General features: G+C 35.9%; 2 protein-coding genes across 2 annotated transcripts; one reads left to right on the top strand and one right to left on the bottom strand.

Annotated features, from left to right (window-relative positions):
• The first annotated feature begins 1,111 nt into the window (after positions 1-1,111).
• LOC126808733 (glutathione S-transferase A) lies at positions 1,112-12,372 on the top strand. The gene is made up of 6 exons (XM_050533673.2): positions 1,112-1,316; positions 2,707-2,772; positions 4,531-4,611; positions 6,681-6,758; positions 7,313-7,381; positions 11,302-12,372. The coding sequence occupies exons 1-6, from the start codon at positions 1,149-1,151 to the stop codon at positions 11,521-11,523; spliced, it is 684 nt and encodes a 227-aa protein (XP_050389630.2). The 5' UTR covers positions 1,112-1,148; the 3' UTR covers positions 11,524-12,372.
• A 2,346-nt stretch (positions 12,373-14,718) lies between these two features.
• On the bottom strand, positions 14,719-19,537 carry LOC126809394 (toll-like receptor 4). Its single transcript, XM_050534070.2, has 2 exons — positions 19,294-19,537; positions 14,719-17,789 (listed from the first exon to the last, which is right to left on the bottom strand). The coding sequence occupies exon 2, from the start codon at positions 17,770-17,772 to the stop codon at positions 15,241-15,243; it is 2,532 nt and encodes an 843-aa protein (XP_050390027.2). The 5' UTR covers positions 17,773-17,789; positions 19,294-19,537; the 3' UTR covers positions 14,719-15,240.
• Between the last annotated feature and the right edge of the window lie 1,719 nt (positions 19,538-21,256).

The raw sequence follows: 21,256 nt of genomic DNA, 5'->3' as shown, positions 1-21,256 counted from the left end.
CCCTAATGATGAAAGTTTTCAACCTTTTTACTAGTCTATTCATTTTTAAATGATAGATATGTAATTGCTCTCTGGTCGGTCAAGAACCAGCTCTCGCACTCTCATTATTAGCTATCAGTGCATGCCTTGGCCAGATGAATTGCTTATGATACGAAATTGTGAATAATCAGGCTTTTGTCTCTTTCATTATCATGTATTTTAAAGAGTTTTATGTTGGAATTTAGAATACTTGAGGCGCTCTAAACAACGTTCTCGGAATTGACAAATTTCAAAATTTTCTAGAGGCCGGGGGGGGGGGGGGGTACCCTGGCCCTCGCGCCGTGTCGGCGCCCCTGGTAGCTCTGACGCGTTAAGAAGGTTTTTGGAAAATAATTAGCTTAGTCTTTAGTTATTTTGAATATGCTATTTTATGAAATTAATAACATTCATTATTTTGTTAAAATACTTTTAAAAAATACTTTAAAGGGCTATAGCTCTAACTCAATATTATCCATAATATTCGACATTTAGAGCACAAATCTCAATTAAATATTCGTCTATTTCAGTCAATAGGGATGTTGTTATCAGCTTATAATATCCAATATTTAAAACAGAATGAACATACGATAAAAAACATAGTCTCTATTATCCATTTCATGATTTAATCATGAATGAAAGTTGAGCAGAAAATCAGATCCTAATCCAGTAAATATCGCAGGGCGGTGACATCGAGAGTTGATTATGGTTTGGATAAGTTAATTAATGTTTAATTAATAATTTAGATAACATTTCAAGCCTATAGAAAGACCTGCAATAGGCAGATTTAGCTCTTGCATAATGTATGTTTAAGAATTTATTATGGAAATCATTTTATATACATTGACATAATTACATTAATGTGCTTTCCGACGTCTTATTTATAAGGCTTCAAAGAATGGAGTTATTCGCGTTGTTAAACTTATTAATTAATTAAGAGTTTATTTAAAAACATTATTTAAAAGAGAACTAAAGGGATCAAAAAGTGATTGTAACGGTTTAATTACATTCTGGTGATCTGGTCGTGAAGAGTTTAGTGAGCTGGAGTGGAAGTATCCCTTTATTAAGTTTAAAAATAAAAAAACGAAACCTTTCATTGCGCAGACTCATAGTCGTTGACACCAGCTAACAAAATGGCGTCGAACATGTTTCTTTTTTGGGGTTCTGGTAGTGTTCCCTGCTGGAAACCAATGATAGCTTTGGAAGAAAAGGGATTCGGTGGTTATCCGAACAAACTTATCAAATTCTCCGAGAAGGAACACAAAGCAGAGGATGTCATGAAACTGAACCCCCGTGGACAGGTTGGTTTATTCCACACCCGGCGACTTTTCCCGCAGATTTGCTGAATCATGCCTTGCTTGAGAAACAATTCAATTCAACTTCTGGCATTTTAAATTTTAATGGCTTTTTGAAGTGTTATTTACAAAGTTATTTAGATGATTTAAACAAAATGTTGATCACACAATTAACAAAGTTTCATGCAACCTATTGGGTTTTATGCAACCTTCCACTTATTGTGTGTGGCATTTCAGCAGAGAACTGAACGTCGTAGGTCTCATTTATACGCTCGCCCTGGCCTGTACGTTCAGGAACCGTCCAATTGAATCCATGTCGAAATAAAATCGACCCCAGTCAGTTTTACTGGGCAACTTTTTAACTGCTAAACAGCCTTATTTTCTCTCTAAAATGTTCCTTTACATTGTTCAGGCATTCACAGAGGCTGACACACGACCATTTAACAGTAAAAAGTTGCCCAGTAAAACTGACTGGGAGTGGGAGCGATTTTTTTTCAACATGGATTCAGTTGGACGGTTCCTGAACGTACAGGCCAGGGCAAGCGTAATAAATGAGACCTACGTTGAGGGACGGATCGAGGGCCCGACAAGGATAGCTGTCTAGTCGTTCGGATGGGACGAAAAACCGAGGTCCCGTGTACGTATTGGCGTGCACATAAAAGATCCCTTGGCATTTGGAATTCGATAAAAGATATCCCGTAGCCCCACTGCCCTGGCAAAATTTCCCTCATATCACACTGTATGGCGTATGCCCCTCTTCATTAGCCCAGTTTAGGAGCAGAACAGTAGGACGTTAAACCCCATTTCCGTCATATCACACTGTATGGCGTATGCCCCTCTTCATTAGCCCAGTTTAGGAGCAGAACAGTAGGACGTTAAACCCCATTTCATTTCATTTGGCTACGTTCAGAGCTGAACTAGGTGTGGCAGAAATGTATGCACGACCCAGGGCTAATGAAGAAGGGCATACGCTATGCAATGTGCCACAAGGGGAAATTATGCCCGGACAGCAGTGCTACACGACCTATACTCTTAGTCTTATATCAAATTCCGACTGTGACACTGACGACAAACAAGGCCTAGGGGGCAGTTTTGTTTAGTGAAAGCTGATGTAATTCACAAATGTCTGCATCAAAGAACTATAGGGTAAACATCTTTATCTCGAGACATACACACAGATGAGTTAGGCCTACCATATCTGATCTACAATGTTAGTAGTTAGTAGCCTACCGTCTAGATCAACAAATCAATATGCACCCATCAGAATGATCAGATGTCTTAAAGTTTTGACTTAAATTTGATCCCACATCGGGCTCTGATACTTTCATTATGAGAAATTTGACTTGATAAATCACACTGTATTTTGAAAATTATTTGCTAAAATTTTGTATTTCAGGTGCCAACATTTAAAGATGGGGATATTGTAGTGAATGAGTCTGCGGCCATTTGTGATTACTTGGAGGTAGGTTAAATAAAAAAAATTCCCTATTAATCCTACCCTGTTTTTTGACAGAAAAAATTAAAGGACAATATTGGTGCCAGTTATTATCACATATATGTAATAGAGCTGGTTAAACACATTCCAAATATAATTTTAACCCAGAGATCATTGCTACGATAGCTGAGTAATACAGTTTTCCAGAATCGGAAGTGACGAACGCCAAAGGAAAACACGAGTCATCTCTTTATATAACTGACTGATGTGACGAGTGATAACGGGCGAATTTCTGCTCACTAATAATTCATTCGAAGACCAAAAGTTGTTGTATGAGATTGTGATAGGATATCTGACGATTCATAAAAAGAATTGACTGCCACTAGATAAGTGAACACGAAATAAAAACAGAAAAAGTCCGTGCATTACCATGTTTTTATAAGATATAGAATGAATATAAACAAGGGAATGTACGGACTATTTCTATTTTTCTCGTGTTCTCTTATCTAATGACATTCAATTACTTTATTGAATTGTCAGATATCCTCTTACAGTCCCATATATCAACTTTGGGTCTTCAAAGGAATTATTAGTGAGCAGAAATTCGGCGGTATCTGTTATCACTCGTCACATCAGTCAGTTATATAGAGAGATACTCGTGTTTTCCATTGGCGTTCGTCACTTCCGACTTAGGAAACCTGTATTACTCAGCTATCGTAGCAATGATCTCTGTGTTAAAATTATATTTGGAATGTGTTTAACCATCTCTATCACATATGTGATAATGAATGGCACCAATATTGTCCTTTAAGTTTCAAAACCATCAATCAATTCGATTCAGTGGTGTGTTCTTCATGTTCTAATTGTTTAAAAGGCAGGGGGGTTGGATGGCTGAATGGTTAGCGTGCGTGCGCTGTATCATAAAGTCTGTCATTGAGTCAACTGGCGGGGTTTCGAATCCCCGGTTGTACGTGACAAGGAGTAGGGTCGCCTGTCCAACCTCGTGATTTTTCTCCGGGTCCTCCGGTTTCCCCCCACTGCTAAAGACCCCTACGCGCAAGCAAATTATTGAAATAAAATTAAACCATATGTTAGTCCCGAAATGACCTAGTTTGTGTCGAGTGGACGTTAAACCCCATTTCTCTCTCTCTCTCTTTTTAAAAGGCACATTGTTAAAAGGGAGGTAACTCCAGAGGTTGTTCAAATACTTAATAATTTTATAGAAAGACTAAGTAAACCCTAGCTCATGCATGACACCTGTCACTACATATTTATACCTATTGTAAATGTAAGTGCAATATAGACTTGGCTTTCAGAAGCCAAAGCTTATTTGGAGTTAGCAATATCAAGAGATTAGCCACCAGCAGAGTTCTAACCCAGTTGATGATAACGTAATCTAATTGTAATTATATTGAATTGTGGCCACTTGTGGAGGGATAAAATATTTTCACAGGGTGGGTAATCTATGTTCCCAAGCCTGGAATAAAAGGCACCTGTGTCAGACACAATCCCTTATATGGATTTGACTTTTCTCAGTATTTTTATTGATATTTTTAATATGTGCGCGGCACCAAGTTAAATATATCAGCTACTAGTGCAATAATACCCGACACTTTTTCAAGTACTGGTACTGTACGTCTAGAATCACTATTTTCAATTGTTCATTTATTTCTATCCAGAATGTCAGAATCAGCACTCTTTTAACACTGCATGTCATCGAATTGCTATTAGTTTTCTGTCACAAGGTAATAATACTCTTAACTTTGTACCTGTTTTAAATTACAGCGTAGATATTGCAACCAAGGAACACAACTGATTCCATCCGATGTCAAGGAACAAGCTAATGTTTTACAAAGGATGTATGAAGTAAGATAATTGATAATTAATTTTACTTGACTTCAGGTCTAAAAAGTAACTTTGCACAGTCCATACTATGACAGAAATATTTGATTATGTGGAGATAAGCAAATATAAAAAGTTATCGTGACATTCAGAATTCTAAGAAACATAGGATAGAAAACACAAATTCATCTAAAAATTTTCACTGTGGGTCATTTTTGATAACACATGAAATATTTGCAAATTAAATTGATATTCCATGTTTTTTAATTTACGGTATGGTATCGTGAATTCCTGCGTCTGCCCCTTTACACAAAAAATTTATATTGGACTACGAAATAAAATATTTACTAATAATAGAGCCTATAATAATTATTAATGAAATATTCCCTTTTGGCTATGGTATAGGTTTTATTATTGAAATCTCTTCTTTAGTTAAAAAGACAAATAAAGAGGTGAATTGGCCGTAGAAAAATTATTCCACGTGCTTTATGTAAAACTGATCATGATAATTTTGAGTTGTAAAACAATATTACAGCATATTTCACACATTTTTAGACCATCTCTTGTGACATTACTAATTTTGATGTAAATTTTAATATTTAATAACTAATTGAAATGACAAGCTAACTTCACACTAGCGCAGCAGCCCCATAGAATACTTTTTGTCATGCAGACATTTAGATGTACACTGTACTTGTGCGCTAGACATGAATTATCAATATTGCTATAAAATAGCACTGGAATCTGTAATTGTTATAATTTTTCGGTAAGCAAGTTGACTAGCCTCTAGCTTTTATTTTTATAATACCACTGTATACATTTCCTTTTGCAGTTTTCTCCCGACATGTTGATGATTTACATAATTTCTATCCTTTTTTTTTTTTTAATACAACATTTGGTTGGATTCGATGAGCTATACTCCATATCTGATTGGCTTTATTCTTGAAGACCAAATTATCTCTTTCACACAATGTATGACTAAGCAATGGACCGCTTCTCGTCATTGATAAGATTCCCACTTAATTATCACCACAACACTCAGTATAATCTTCTGTTGATAACTATGTATAGGCCTGCAATAATATAACATCAGTCATGAAATAATTTGGCTTCTACACGTGTGCAACGTTCTGTACAGGCCGTAGAACTTATATAGTTACATGGCGGAGGTCGATCATAACCATGTTTTAAAATTAGGTTTTGAAAAATGTGCTATTTTTTTCCGGCATGAAAAATGAAAGATGAGTCCGGCCTATTTTTGGTCATTTTCCGTAGCCGTCGGTCATACTGGATGGTCAATGTGGATCCCATCCTTAATTACAAAAAAATTTAAATACAATCTGATTAAAATAGAAATCTATATTTCGTTTCGTTTTTTTTATACTTTCGATGGCCTACACTACATGAAGATCTGAACAGTTGTTTTGGGAGGTATAATCAGTGGTTATACAGGCGGCTTTTGACCCTAGGACGTCAGACATTTGATTAATCAATCAGCATTGATGTTTCTAGTGCAGTGATTCTCAACCACGCAAAATTTTGAACGGCACACTAAGAAAATGTGAAAAACCATGTGATCTCAATTGTGTATCACTGGTCTTCATAGTTTGAGTCTTTCTATGTGTCTATGACTAGTCTCTGTCTACAGTTGTATGCCGTCTGACTTACCATGTTTTTATTTTGCAAAATTCAAATATTTTTCATATATATTTAGCCAGGTGTGCCGCTATTGTTGTTTCATGCGTTCCAATGTGTGCCGTTGGCAAAAAAAGGTTGAGAACCACTGTAATCTAGTGGATTACCCACAATTCTGTGCACCTCAAGCCGTAATAGACCGTTTCATTGGCTAATGCCTCACATCATCCAGAACACGTCAATGATAACAACTCTTCCAGATCCTAGTGTAGTAAAGACGAGTAAAATGAAATTTTGAACTAACAAAAACGAAACGAAATAGGATCTGTGTTTTAATCAGATTGGTTTAAATACAGCATTTTTTGACTATATATTTTTTAGATATCTAATTTAGATATATGACTAAATATTTTTTAGGATGTAAAAAATACATTATTTTATGAATATATATTTTGTAGGTTTCTAATGTAGAAGGTAATATATTGAAAGAGCTGGTATATTATATTTTTCATACCAAGAAAGAAGATCAAGATGAGGTAATGGTTACAGTTACAGAGGCATTATCACATTTTAACTAAAGAACATAACGCCATATGAACCCCCGTACCCCCGCCCCCCTTGCTTTTCACACATATCGGATCATAACTTCCTGAATTATGGCCGTTTTTAGCTTGTTGACCCACTAGATCAGATTTTGATGAAACATAAAATATATTTTATATCCCAAATATCTCAGCCCATCTCGATATTCGCGCATTTCAGATCATAACTACCTGGATTATGGCTCCTGATAGTATGGAAAATCGTTTTTATTTTTAGCTTGTTCTCTATCCATCTCTTGCAAAATGTGGGCGTATCCGGCCTGGTATCCCCTGGTTTTGTATGGCCTATTTGAGTTTGATATTTTTCAGGAGCTATTGTGAAACTACTAAAAAGAACTATTCTACACACAGCATATGTTATTAGAACTAGCAAAACCTGTCATTCAACTGAAAATCTGTACAAATTCAGATTGTCCCCCTTTGCTGCTTCTTCACTGTTCAACTTTAATATATGATTCTGCTTATATAGTGATATTTTATTTTTTTAGGCATTGTTAAAAGAAAAATATGTAAAGGGTCGAGCAGAATTACAGATTTGGGAAGGTTACATGGAAAAGGTCAGACATTTACTTGCTTGAATGTTACTAATATTAATATTGGTGAAACCAGAAGCATATGATACACCAGCGATATATAAATCTTTGTACAGATATTTATCCAGGAAGGCATGGATTTCTCTTGTGAATCAGTGTTGAAGAATGGAGGGCCTGACCAGGAACAGTGTTTAGTCGTTAGGATGGGACAAAAACCAAGGTCCAGTAAATACATTGCTGTCGACTGAAAAAAAACCCTAGGCAAGCTGAAGTTGAAATTTAAAATAAGAGTAGGCCGGGTGCCAGCGTCCGGTCAAAATTTCTCTTGTAGCACAATGTAAGGTGTATGCCCTTCTTCATTAGCCTGGTCGGTGCAAAACAGTAGGCCATTAAACATTATTTCATTTAATGAATGGTTTGGAAGAATATATACACCTTCGGTACACTTGCTTCTGCATTAAGGTGCCGATAATAATTAATCTGACATAGGAATGCCAGTTGCAGGGATATATATTATTCCTTTTGCACCTATAAATATTTGTGAGGTAAGGAGGAAATAAGCGGGTCACAGGGGCAGGGATGTGAGGAAAAACAGAAGGCATATTGAGGTGAATAATACACACCTCTGGGGCCCAGTTGTTGTCTTGATTGTCACAAATGTAATTTTCATTTTCTGAAATAGCCTGTCTTTACCATCTTCATTATTATCCAGTCAAATCTTTAAATGCTTGTATGACCCAATAGATTTAAAATGACAATTGCTTGTTTTGCATTTACTTGCAATTATCGCAATTGAATTTGACCCATAATACTGGGACAAATTCCAACTACACTACACGCAAAACATAAACGATAAAACAAACCAAACCTGCGAACAAAACAGACATTGCAAGAAATAAACAACAAATTGTTGCCAAAAAAGAAATTTGGGACATTTATGGCTATTTCTTAATTTATTGCATCATACACCAAATGTGATCTTTCTGTGGTGGGACTGCATGATTTTCAGATCCTTGGTCATAAAATATCGTTTGCAATGCATTATGAGAAAGTATAGATATAATTACATGTTAAAGTGCACATAAGATGGGGGAAAAAACTTTTTAATGGGTGTAGCCAGTGGTTACTATATCCACTTTATGGCAAGTTCAGGCCAATCTGGTTGAAATTAATTCGGCTCTCTTCACTCAAAGTCGTAAAAGTAGACCTCCCTTAAAAACGACTTTGCCAATTATCGAAAACACTCTTAATCCCCTCAGACGCCAGTGACGTCACAGTGACCGAATGCATATTCGGAATGTTTATTCCTTAATTACCTATATACAGCGGGCATGTGTATTCTTTAACGCCTAAAGGATTCCTTAATCCCACTAATTAAATAAAACAATTGACTACGGAATAATATGTTTTGTAATTCATTTTAATTTAAGATCCAATTTAAAGTGCCTACAACTTTTAAACTTTGAAGTCTTGAACTCTTAATTAATTTTTTACAATATGGAACTTATTGGACGAACACTTTTAATATGTAAATAATATACGGTTGTAGTGTCGTTAATATCTGTCATTAATTAATCAAACGGACTATAAAAGTTATACAGGCATGGGTCATAAATTAATTTACACGTTGGTGTCAGCAGTGAGTGTTAGTGGGATTAAGAATGTTGATTAGGTAATTATCTTTTTTTACGTCGGCCAGATCAAAGACATCACTTCTAAGTGGAACGTGTGCGTAATACCTTACGAACGAACTAATGGTAGAATCATACACACACACATTAATTGTATAAAATAATTAAGTTTTACTCATCAGTTGTTTAAAATTACTATTTACCCAATAATTATTGCTCACCGGTGTTTTTGTAATGAAGTAGCCTTGTATTATTTGTTGATTGGCGTTTAAACAACATTTAATTGATGGATGGATAAACGATATGATACGATTAGGTTATAATGTCTCACATCGTTTATCTTTTTTATAATAAAAGTATTTTACAATTGCATTGACAGTTTAATCACTCACCAAACGGCACCAGGAACTCCATGTATGATCCCGTGCATTTTTTGCGTCGAAGTTCAACCTCATTTACTACACGCGTAGTACATGGAACGGTACATGGTAATAAGATTCCCAGCGTTGATTGGCAGAGAAATGAGTGCGATCTATTGTCATCGGAAAATTCCATATTCACTGTAAATTTCAAATGGAGTTACGATAAAAGTTGTTCTTTATGTATAGAAATGGTTATTATTCTTATATATAGCTAGCTAATAAAGAATATATCGACAAATGACTGGCACCATTTGTATTTCTGTACTTAAGTTTGGGATATCAAGTATTACGGGGTTATCTAAATTCCCGGTAAATGCGCTAATTTCTTGAGTCATCTTCATTTGACACGTGGCCTATTTAAACAAAGGCAGCTTAAATTGATCTACGGCATGATACGGCATTTTAAATTCACTCTAAAATATTCCAAACACAAATGTCTAATCTATACCAATGAAAGACGATAATTCGGTGATTATGATTAGGCCAGTCCTGTGGTAATTGGACCGTCAATAGACGCTTGTCCAGTTGCCGTGTGGATTGATAGTGCTATATTGTACAGACAGTGAGATATTGTATAGATAATGTATATCCTATGTGTAGTGCCTGTGACGTCATCAGCCAATCAACCGGATTAAGGTCGTAATTGAAAAATCTAAAAGCGTTTTGGCGTGCCGGACACTTAAACGTTAACAGCCGACTTAATTTTAATCAGATTGGAGTGAACTTGCCGTAAAGTTGATATAGTAACCATGGGCTATACGTATATGAAATTTAGATTTTTGATCTTAAGTGGTCTTTAAAGCTGAACTCCGATTACAAAACTACAGAAATAATTAAATAAAAAAAATTAACACCTTAAATAATTGCCCACACCCACACCCAGTTCATGCCTTGTCAACCACACTGTCCACGTCCGGCTAGTAATATTTCAGCTGATTGACGTTTTTTCACTATCAGTTTACTGAAAATATTATTGCTACGCAATTATTATGTCTAATCAGGTACATATTATTTTACTAATTAGACGAAATAAGTAAACCACGGTGTACTTTTGCTCTAAAAAATATGAGAAAAACTTCCTTAATAGCCTTACCCCAAACAATAACAAATCTACCAACACCAACAATTTTTTTCTTATTTCTTGAAATGTTTTGTACAACAGCGTTGAAACACCAAATAATTTCTAGTATTATAAAGTCTAGTATTATCGTTCAAAAATATATCCAAAGCAGCAAAAAAACTGTTTTCCATCACAGAAGTTTGTTTTCACTTCAAAATATTCACCATCATGTGAAGTAGTTTTCCATCACAGAAGTTTTTCACTTCAAAATATTCACCATCATGTGAAGTAGTTATGTCCCTTGATGTTATGTCAACAACATAGAATTGGTTGGTGTTCGTAGATTTGTTATTGTTTGGGGTATAAGGCAGTTGTTTCTTATTTTTAGAGCAAAAGTACACAGTGGTTTACTTATTTCGTCTAATTAGAAAAATAATACGTACCTGATCAGATATAATAATTAGGTAGCAATAATACTTTCAGTAAACTGTTAGTGAAAAAACGTCAATCAGTCAGGAGGTAATTGGTAGTTGAAATATTGCTAGTCGGATGTGGACAGTGTGGTTGACAAGGCGTGAACTGGATGTGGGTGTGGCCTGCCTCTTGTTTTTGTACACCGTATAATCGTCATGATTGTTCTACAACTTGAAAACAAGTATGGCGATTATTTAGGGTGTTATTTTTTTTTTATTTGATTATTTCTGTAGTTTTGTAATCGGAGTTCAGCTTTAACTTTTAGAATTTACAAGGAAATTTGTTTGAGAGTCCAACTCTGGGGTTGGAGATGTTAGTAAAGAAGTTAACTCATATTCTTATCTTATTATTTTACAGATGGGAAGTGGAGCTTTTATTGCATCCAAGAGTTTCAGCATGGCCGACGTCTACTTCTTTCCTTATTTGGCATTTTTTGTTCGTCTTGGACTGAACCTGAGTAAATTCCCAGCATTGTCTGAATATTATAATCGTGTAAAAGATCGTGCTTCAGTGAAAAATTCCTGGCCACCTCATTGGGCAGAGGAACCATCAAAAGCTGATTTTATGAGTAATATTTAGAGGCTGGTATCCTCTTTTAATGCTATCTAGATTAAATTTTACTAACAAAGCTATGATGATTACATTGCTTCATTTGTATATGCTTTCCAACAAATAAATGAATCTTAAATTTTGTTGATCTGAATTACTAATTTTCACTTTAATTATAGAATTTTCTACCATACAAATATATTTGTTTTACAAGAGAAGATTTAATCAATTGTCTGTTTTATTGAAAAATTTAGAATTACATGTATATAGAGGTTTAATTTCGGTTACATTTTGTTGAACTTCTTTAACAACATAGAAGAATTTTTCTTTGAATATATAGAAACAATACAGATAAATAATGTGTCACATTCCATATGAAATCCTCTAGCTGTTTTAGATTCTTTATGTATCTAATATTAAAATAGCTTCCACACTTTGAATAGAAGTGTATTCGCCCAGGTTTAGGGGGAAGCAGGTGGAATCCAAATGGTCTAACACATGCACTTTAGATCATAAGACCTGCCATTGAGTCAAGTAGTGTTGTTTCAATCCCTACAAGGTGTAGGGTCGCCTGCACAACCTTTCTTTGGATCCTCCGATTTCCACCCACTGTTAAAGATCCCTACGTGGAAGTGAATTGCATGTTAAACTCTATCTGTATTCATTTGAAATTTTGACATGGTTGATAAATCATAATTTATATGATTTGATTACAGTTGTGATAAATTTGTTATAAATTTTGTAAACGTTAAAAGATACATCTATATGTTAATCGTGTCATTGAGATTCAATTTGTTGACTTTTGCTAAATATGTATATTAAGATATACTTTTGTATTTCTTATATTTATAATCACTGAATAAACTTAATTTGCATTTATTTATATGTTATTGCTTAAAAAGAAACTATTAAAGTTAAAAGTCAGTTGGTAAAGTGCCCCATATAGCCAGATAAAACTTGAATTTAACAAATATCAAGTCATGTGATATTCCCTATTAAATGATACAGCATACCCTCCCCCTGTCTTATGTTAACAAGTCTGAACAGAATTATTATAATTACTAGTCTATTGATATTGGTTGATTGTGTTTATATGCCCACTGCAATTTCTGGTAATCTCTTAGAGTTGTTGCCCAAAGTTATCAACTTATCTGTTTAAAATAGATAGGGTGCTGTATGCCCAGTTCAAACTAGTGAAAGGAAGAAGTCTATTGATTTTGAACAAAACTACTCCCCGAGTTACCTTGTTTAATGTACCTTCAACCAGTGGTTGCCAGGCAAGGTACGCCCACATTTTGCAAGGGATGGATGGAGAACAAGCTAAAAACAAAAACTTTTTTACATACAATCAGGGACCATAATCCAGAGAGTTATGGTCTGAAATGTGCAAATATCGAAAGGGGCTGAGATCTTTGGGGTATAAAGATATATTTTAAGTTTCATCAAAATCGGATAAAAATTGTTACCCCTAGAGGGTCCACAACCTTCGTATTAATACTTTGCGCACAACGCGAGTGGCAATTTTGTCGGTCGATTTTCCCCTTCATTATGGCGGAATAGTGATATATTTGAACGGTTTTTAAAATCTTATATAAAAAAAATGTGACCTCCAGAGAATCCACAAACTAAAAAGCACGATTTTTCGTACAATCAGGAGCCGTAATCCAGGAAGTTATGGTCTGATATGCCCAAATAGCGAAAGGAACAAATATCTTTGGGACATAAGCATATATTTTAAGTTTAATCAAAATCGGATAACATTTGTGACTTCTAGAGGGTCCACAACCTTGGTATGACATACTTTTACAATATTTGCGTACAAGGAGCCGCCATTTTGTCAGGCAGTTTTTTTCCGATTTTCACGAAATTAGAACTCAGCCGTCATTAGGGTGTAACGGTGATAAAGTTAAACGTTTTTTTAAAATTGGATAAAAATTGTGACCTCTAGAGAGTCCAAGTTTAATCAAAATCGGATAAAAAATGTGACTTCTCGAGTGTCCACAGCCTTTGTACCGTATTACATACTTTCACACTATAATTGCGTACAAGGAGCAGCAGTTTCGGTCAGATTTTTACGAAATTCGAACTCGACCTTTATTGATATGTAACAGTGATATATTTAAACAGTTTTTATACGCCCACGTTGAAATGCGGTGTGAGACGAAGAAACACGATGATTTTCAATGATTTCCGATAATTACTACTAGAGTTATTGGAGCAAAATTGTGACCTCAAGAATTCTGGCCCTTATTTTGACAAATCTTTTGAAGGTTCTAGCAGAAAAAGTTATTATCCAATCTGCTTGAAAAGTTCAACTCTTTTCAGCTTATTACTTTTAGGATTTTCGCTCTTGTTAACTTGTGAATGATTTATACTCTATAGTCATCATCTGATCTACCTTAAAGTTTTGTTTTAATCATTGCAATCAATAACAATTTCAGACTAGAACTCCATAGGAGTACTGAGGGCTTTCACGACACCAAAACGTCTCAGTGAGCATAATTAGAGTTTACGCAAGTTCTTTATGCAATCTATATATTTAATTTTGTTTCGGTAATTTACTCCACTGATTCGGTTGATTACGGTGAAATAATACATCTTTGACAACGAAATACGCCGTGGACCCTAGGCTCTAGAGGTCACAATGTTCATCCGATTTTTATGAAACTTGGAATGTATGTTTACAAACCAAATATGTTGTTTCCTTTCGATATTCGCGCATATCGGATCGTAACTTCCTGAATTATGGCCTATGATTGTACGAACAATCGCGTTTTTAGCTTGTGGTGCCTCTAGAGGTTACAATTTTTATCTGATTTAAAAAAAAAACGTTTTAGTATATCACCGTTACACCCTAATGATGGTTGAGTTCAAGCTGATTAAAACACACGTGGCAAGGAGTAGGGTCGCCTGTCCAACCTCGTGGTTTTTCTCCGGGTCCTCCCACTGCTAAAGACCCCTACGCGCAAGCTAATCATTGAAATAAAATTAAACCATATGTTAGTCCCGAAATGACCTAGTTTGTGTCGAGTGGACGTTAAACTCCATTTCTCTCTCTCTGATTAAAACACAGACCCTATCAAGACGACGGGGAATTTACGTGCACAATAAAAAACGACATTTGACGAAATCTAACTGTTGGCGACACCCCCGGCAATTCAATCATATACACTGGTACCAGTTTGATTTGTTTACATATAACTGATAATGAAAACTAACCAGAGATAAAATTTAATTTTTATTTCACCAGAAATTGTCAGGGGACTACATTTATCTTGATACATTCAGTGAAGTGGACACCTCCAAACTTTGTGTATTGTTTAATTATAAGCGTGTAGCATATTATAACATGCAGTTTGCCAAGCAAAAATCATAAGCGTTTTGAATGCTATATAAACAATTGTAAAATATGAGCAGTAAAACGGATGAACGTCATTTGGGGGATTTTGAATCTCTAAAAGAAATACCGAACCAAAAAGGTTTTGTCCGCTCAGGATTTAAAACGATTTGGTGAGTTGAACATTTCACAATATTCGGCATCCTCTGTGGTCGATGTAAACACCTATAAGCGTTGGGTAAAATCTTTGGATGATCCGACTGAATCCAAGCCGGGCGATTACCTGATTTGAAAGAAATGTGAGAACATTTTAGCGTTGTTTACAACGTGAAACTTTAGATAATGTGTGAAAAATACAACTAATGATCAACGGCTTTAAGAGACGGCAAATAAACTGTTTTTATTTTACGCTATATGTTTATACCTTCCTTTGATTTAATGACATTGGATATCCTGTCCCAGAAAGCAATAGTTAACGGATGCTGAAGATCTACGTATAGAATGCTATCCTCATTAACAGCTTCAAGAAGAAAATCGAGATTAGCTGTAATATTTGTCTGATGATCAATTAAAACGATTAATCTCTGGGGTGTTGTCAGTGTTACTGACGATAAACAGTTACACATGGCAAAATAGGCTAGATCACTTCTCAAAAATTCTTCGGTTAAGATTAAAACAATCTTCCAACTGTCACGTATAGCTTCTAACAAGTCATCGGCTTGAGAACCACCAGGTATGTGATCTCTATCACGAAGGTTCAGTTTGATTCCTCGATTTGTTTCCAGTTCATTTCTCAGTTCATTACAAACCCAACCGGAGATAGAGTCCGTGTATATTATAAATGCGTCATACACAAAATCATCTCTTTTCTTTGGGTAAATATTTTTTCCAATCATCCTTAAAAGCAATAACTTAAGTTTCATTTTGTTTTTAATGAAGACGAAGGCTACTATGAGAGTAAGAGTGATAATACCGAATCCCCCAATAGTTAAATTCAACAAAAAGGACGAAACACAATTTCGGTTGAAGGTTGTCCATTGGTTATAAACGGCTTTAGTGAAGGTCAGTATTCCTGATGACTCAACACAAGAATAATCGCTACCATCCAAATCAACGTCGGTTTCCTCTACCCAACGTAAAAATGGAATCTCCTCACAGGTGCAAGTGAATGTATTTCCCCAAAGATGTAACTTGAACTTCTTGTTGTTTTCGTTGGTTTTCTCTAACATGTCTCTAGTTTGGTGGCTTAAGGTAGTTATTGCATTATGGTTAAGATACAGTGAGTTTAGTTTAACCAACTGGGTTACGTCTGGTATAGTTATAAGGTTATTGTTGGCTAAATTTAGTACTTTCAATGTGACCATTGAGTTAAATAAATCGTTAGGTAAATACACGAGACCATTACTAGACAGATCCAGATTTTCCAACTTTTTTAAGGGACTGAAAAATCTACGACCATTCTGAGCAAGAAAATCGTTATCTAACAGGGCGTTACTCACACGCAATGTCCTTAGATTCGGAAACTCGTCAAAAAATGTCACATTTATAATTCTTAGAGAATTACCACTAATATCCAAAATGTCTAAATTACCTAGTCCAAATACTTTACGTTTCGCGTTGTACAGTCCACAATAAGACATATTCAAATATTCTAAATTATTCGCGAAAATAAACTCAACATCAACTTCCAATTCTCCAATTTCATGTGGTAATCCAGCTACGTTTAAATATCTCAATTTCCTGGAGATAAAAATTGGTATTGGTTCTGGAAATTTACGATGTGCATCAGATGGTGTTGCCCGAATAATATATTTGTTAAAAGAGAATTTCCTTTGATCTGATAAGTCTGCTTCTTCCAGCAAAGAAGTGGCTGCAAATATTAATGGGGCAAGGTGCAAACTTATTGTACCTGTGATACGATTACCTGAAACATTAAATCTTCTTATACATCTGGTCAAGGGTGGATAGGGTGCGGTAAAAAAAACATCAAAATCTACAATGTTAATTAGGTTTTGACTCAAGTCAAGTTTCTCCAGGCATATCTTTGACAGTGATTGTAGATCTAATCTTCGATTAAATCCGATGTAGGGTAAAAATGTTATAATTCGATTAATACTGATCTCAGTCATATTCTTATATTCAAACACATGAAGAACTTGAATCACACGAGATAAATTACCATTCTTCATGGTTATATTATTAAGCAACAATGTCTTCAAATTGGGGAATGGACGAAGAAAGTCTTCATCGAAACTTTTAATTATGCAGCTATTTAGTTGAATTAGCTGAACAGGGATATTAGAAAAGACCCTGAAGGTTGTTTTTGTTAATAAGAACAGTTCACACTGAAACCATTTTCCGTGTTTCCAAAATCCACCAACGATGAGTTCCTTAAGTTCTGTTAAATTAGAAAACCCAGAATGAAAATCGGAACTCATATCAATATTTAATTGTTTTAGTTTTGTTAGGGATCCCACGACTCGGTCTGGTATAATAAATTGACGGTTTGGAAAACGTGAAATGTCAGATCTGAGGCTTAAATTTGTCAGGGATTTGAGTGGGGTAAAAACTTCCAAGGGCATGGACATTTCTGTATAATTCAAATTGTGTCCATTGAATTCTAAAACTAATAATGAACCAAGTCCATGAAATGAGAATTCTTGTAAAGTATCAATAGGATTAAAGCTGACATCAAGATATCGTAGTTGAGTCAGATATTTGAAATCATTATTATACAGAGTTTTAATGTTGTTAAAGGTTAGATCTAACGTTGTGGTGTTATCAGGAAGATCTTCTGGAACTCTTGAAGTTTTAATGTGAGAACAGTTGGCGTGAAATCCACCGTATTGCACGTCCACTTTTTCAAGACATTTTTTGTTGGCTCCTAGTGGTGATAAGGTGAAGGATAAAGCAAGTATTACTCCAATTATCTGATAAACCATGTTCCTTCTATATGTACCTTAAATCAGAGTAAATGAGATTGGCTTTGATTATTAATCTGCATTGAATGGTACCCCCACCCCACCCGCTTGTAAATAGAACAGAATAGTGACCCACATAATAAGTCTAATTAATGGAATGATATGGGATTTAAATTACTGCTTTGCCACCACAATATTTCGGTAATTTTGAGGCTAATTATGGTACTTTGTCAAAGACTTAATTTACATCTAGAATATAAAGGGTTTGAGGCACGGAATTAGTAGATGGGTTCGGAAGCCCAGTTTGGGTTTTGGGTACACCGCCGGGAGGCGCTGTTTACATTACCGCCAAAATTGGTTTTATAACACATCCCGAGTACACCAACGAAAGCTGTGTCATATTGTGCCCCGAGGATCCCAAATGGCAATATAAATCCATCTAGGTAGTCTATTTTGGAGATTCACTTCTGAGTAGGTCACATTGGTCGGCCACGCCTAATCGCAGTACAGGGACAAATTGTGTATCAAAATCTTCATTGAGACCCTCTTTATTAGCCCACTTCTCAAAAGGTGAAAGGTCACCATTTGTCGGCCACGCCAAGTCCACCTTAAATACATACCTCATTCACTTGTACTGAAGGTGGATTGGGCGTTGCTGACCAATGTTTACTTTTGAGCTACGCAGAAGCGGGTTAATTCCCAATATTGACATTCATAAGAATTGATGTTGCCAAGGGGGGTCCCGAGGAACAGTTTGATACAAATTATGTGCTTGTACCGAAGGTATGTACTGACATATGCATTTAAAGTGGATTGGGTCTTTGACCGTCTCAGTAGCGGGGTAATTCCCAAAATTATTCGCTCAGAAGCGGGTTAATTCCCAAAATTGTCCGCTTAAAAGGATTCAAATTGCCCTAGGGCGTCCCAATGAAAAATTTGATATATACCCACATTGTGCTTGTACTGAGATCTGCATTGAAGGTAGATTGTGCGTGAAAAGGGTTAATCCCATACTTGAATACACAGAGGGATTTATATATTCATTGGGATCCCAATGAAATTTTTACACAGGTTTCGTTGATGTACTCGAGATATTTTACAAAACCAATTTTGACGGTAGTGTTAACAGCGCGCCCGGTGGTGTCCCAAAACCCCATATTTAAGAGTTGCGTTTTGGGGATCTGGATCACATCTACTAATCCCAGGCCTCAAACCTTTTGTTCTCGAGATGTTATTTAACTCTTTGCTAGCTCTATACGTACGTTATACATAGAGGAGAACTTATGACACTACCAGATGCCAACATGTAAACTCAATGGAATATTTCCGTCCATATTGACCACACATCATATTGTTTGAATTTTGTATAGTTTATAAGATTATTGCTTTACATGTTTTCTCATGGGGTGAAAAATCAAATCAAATGCCTAGCAGCGAACGTTTTTTTGTTGTTTTGCCTAAAACTGCTCAATAGCGCCAATTTATCTGTCTAGTTTTCGCTAACTATAAAAAAAACTATGGATAAAACAATATTTTGCTCACCAGTTCTGTTGAAAGTATATACTGTATCTTTTAACTGGAAATTGAAACCACTGTCATTGTTCTCTTACATAGACGCTAATGTCTAGAAATATAGACCACTGACAATTAATTTTCTTGCAACTTCATTTTAAATGTTCCATACCATGTGAATTGGTAACTTATTCGGCATAACAAATATTGAAAACTTTTAAAAAATAGATTTTGTCGCAAACGAGATACACTGTTGAACTGTAAGTGGACTGTACGAAATAGATAATTGCATTTGACGGAAATGTATTAATCATTACAGATGACACGGTTTCCTGTTTATTATTTACAGTTATATTTAAAATGACTAAAACATTTTAAGTTTATAAATAAAGACATTGTTGTGATATAGCCAATTTTGTGTTCCATTGTCCACTGTTGAAATACGAGCACTGTCAAAATTCTAAAGGAAACTCCACAGCTTCGTTATTTGGGGACATGTCTTTTCTCTGGTTACATGTGCAATGCGAAGGTGAGGGGGGGGGGGGCAGTCACCTTTATGTCTACCCCTCTTCAATTTATAGACATTCTTTTACGTGCCCGCAAGTGTGTAAACTGATAGACGTTTTTGTCAGCCCTGTAGGCTCCGCCCGTGGTAAGTTAATACGAAACGCCAGGATAATCTCTCAGATTATTCTTGACTCACGCCAGGATTCGAGCACTGTAGTCAAAAGACCAGTGTCCGTCTATAAGATCTTCGTATGCCATTTTTCAGATTTGTTTCGCCGCTTGGAGGTGACAATAAGTAGGGTCGCCTGTGCAACCTCCGGTTTCCACCTTATGGTTGAAATTATTGAAATGAAATTGAAACATGTTAGTCCCGAAATGACCTAATTTGTGTCGAGTGGACGTTAACTCTAAGATATCTTTCAGAATTTTCGATTATTTCTCCACACACTCCAAGACTTCAAAGTATTTATAGCCCAAGAGTTCCTTTGTTATGTATTTTTGGGTACAGTCCACTTAACACAGCCGGTAAAATCCTTCTGTGAACATACCGAAAACTTTCAAGTTTCACTGTCACAATTATCTGAAAAGATTGCCATTTGATTCAAATTTTCTCCATCCTCGTCAATCTGTTTTTTTTAAACTATATTTTATTCAATAAGAATGGGATTGGGGAACAGGCTAGGCCTATATCTGTTGGCTAAAAATGATTGATTATTCGTCTGATATCGTATCACTACCCATTTTGATGTTGTTCTCAATTCAATTGAACCTATATTTACTCCAAAATGGCGACAGTATTTGGGTATAAACAATAACATTCACATGCATGCACGTGATTAGTTCGGTAATTTTCGTTATTTGGAGGAAACTTCCGAGCATTTATCCAATCATTATTCAATTTTAATTGAAACGAAACGACATGGGGTTTAACGTCCTACTGTTCTGATCCGAACTGGGCTAATGAAGAAGGGCATTCGCCATACAGTGTGCTATGAGGAAAATTGTGCCCGGACAGCTGCACTACGGCCTACTCTTATATCGAATTCCAACTGTCAAGGGATCTGTCACGTGCACGCCAATGTGTACACGAGACCTGGGTTTTTCGTCCCATCCGAACGACTAGACAGCTGTCCTTGACAGACCCTCCGTGCTGCATCACTGACAAGGGGGGACCACGCCGGAAAATCTAGATGAACTTTCTCGGCCAGTGCAGGATCGAACACCCGACCTCCAGGCTAGCGTGACCCCCTTCACTTTTAATGAAAGAGTCCAATTAATTTAAAGGTGATTAATACTGTATATGTCGGATATAAGCCTTCCCTCCCTCGGATTGATATGATCGAGAACACTTGGGCTTTTGGAAAGGGAAAGGGAACAGGAAAGGAGCGGGGGGGGGGGGGGGCGGACGAAACCTGGAACACTTCATTACCAAACCAAAATAATAATTACAAACAGTTTACTGAATCAGTGTTATTTCGATGAAAGC

Source organism: Patella vulgata, chromosome 1, assembly GCF_932274485.2.
Source record: "Patella vulgata chromosome 1, xgPatVulg1.2, whole genome shotgun sequence".
In the NCBI taxonomy this organism is placed as follows: Eukaryota; Metazoa; Mollusca; class Gastropoda; family Patellidae; genus Patella; species Patella vulgata.
The sequence above is the reverse complement of the archived record's forward strand: the minus strand, read 5'-3'. Positions and strand labels throughout refer to the sequence as shown.

Bases quoted from the DNA above. Each gene is read 5' to 3' on its own strand.
- LOC126808733 (XM_050533673.2), top strand. From the start codon at position 1,149: ATGGCGTCGAACATGTTTCTTTTTTGGGGTTCTGGTAGTGTTCCCTGC. The intron at 2,773-4,530 runs GTAGGTTAAATA...TTTAAATTACAG, and splicing joins CCATTTGTGATTACTTGGAG to CGTAGATATTGCAACCAAGG. The intron at 6,759-7,312 runs GTAATGGTTACA...TTATTTTTTTAG, and splicing joins AGAAAGAAGATCAAGATGAG to GCATTGTTAAAAGAAAAATA.
- LOC126809394 (XM_050534070.2), bottom strand. From the start codon at position 17,772: ATGGTTTATCAGATAATTGGAGTAATACTTGCTTTATCCTTCACCTTA.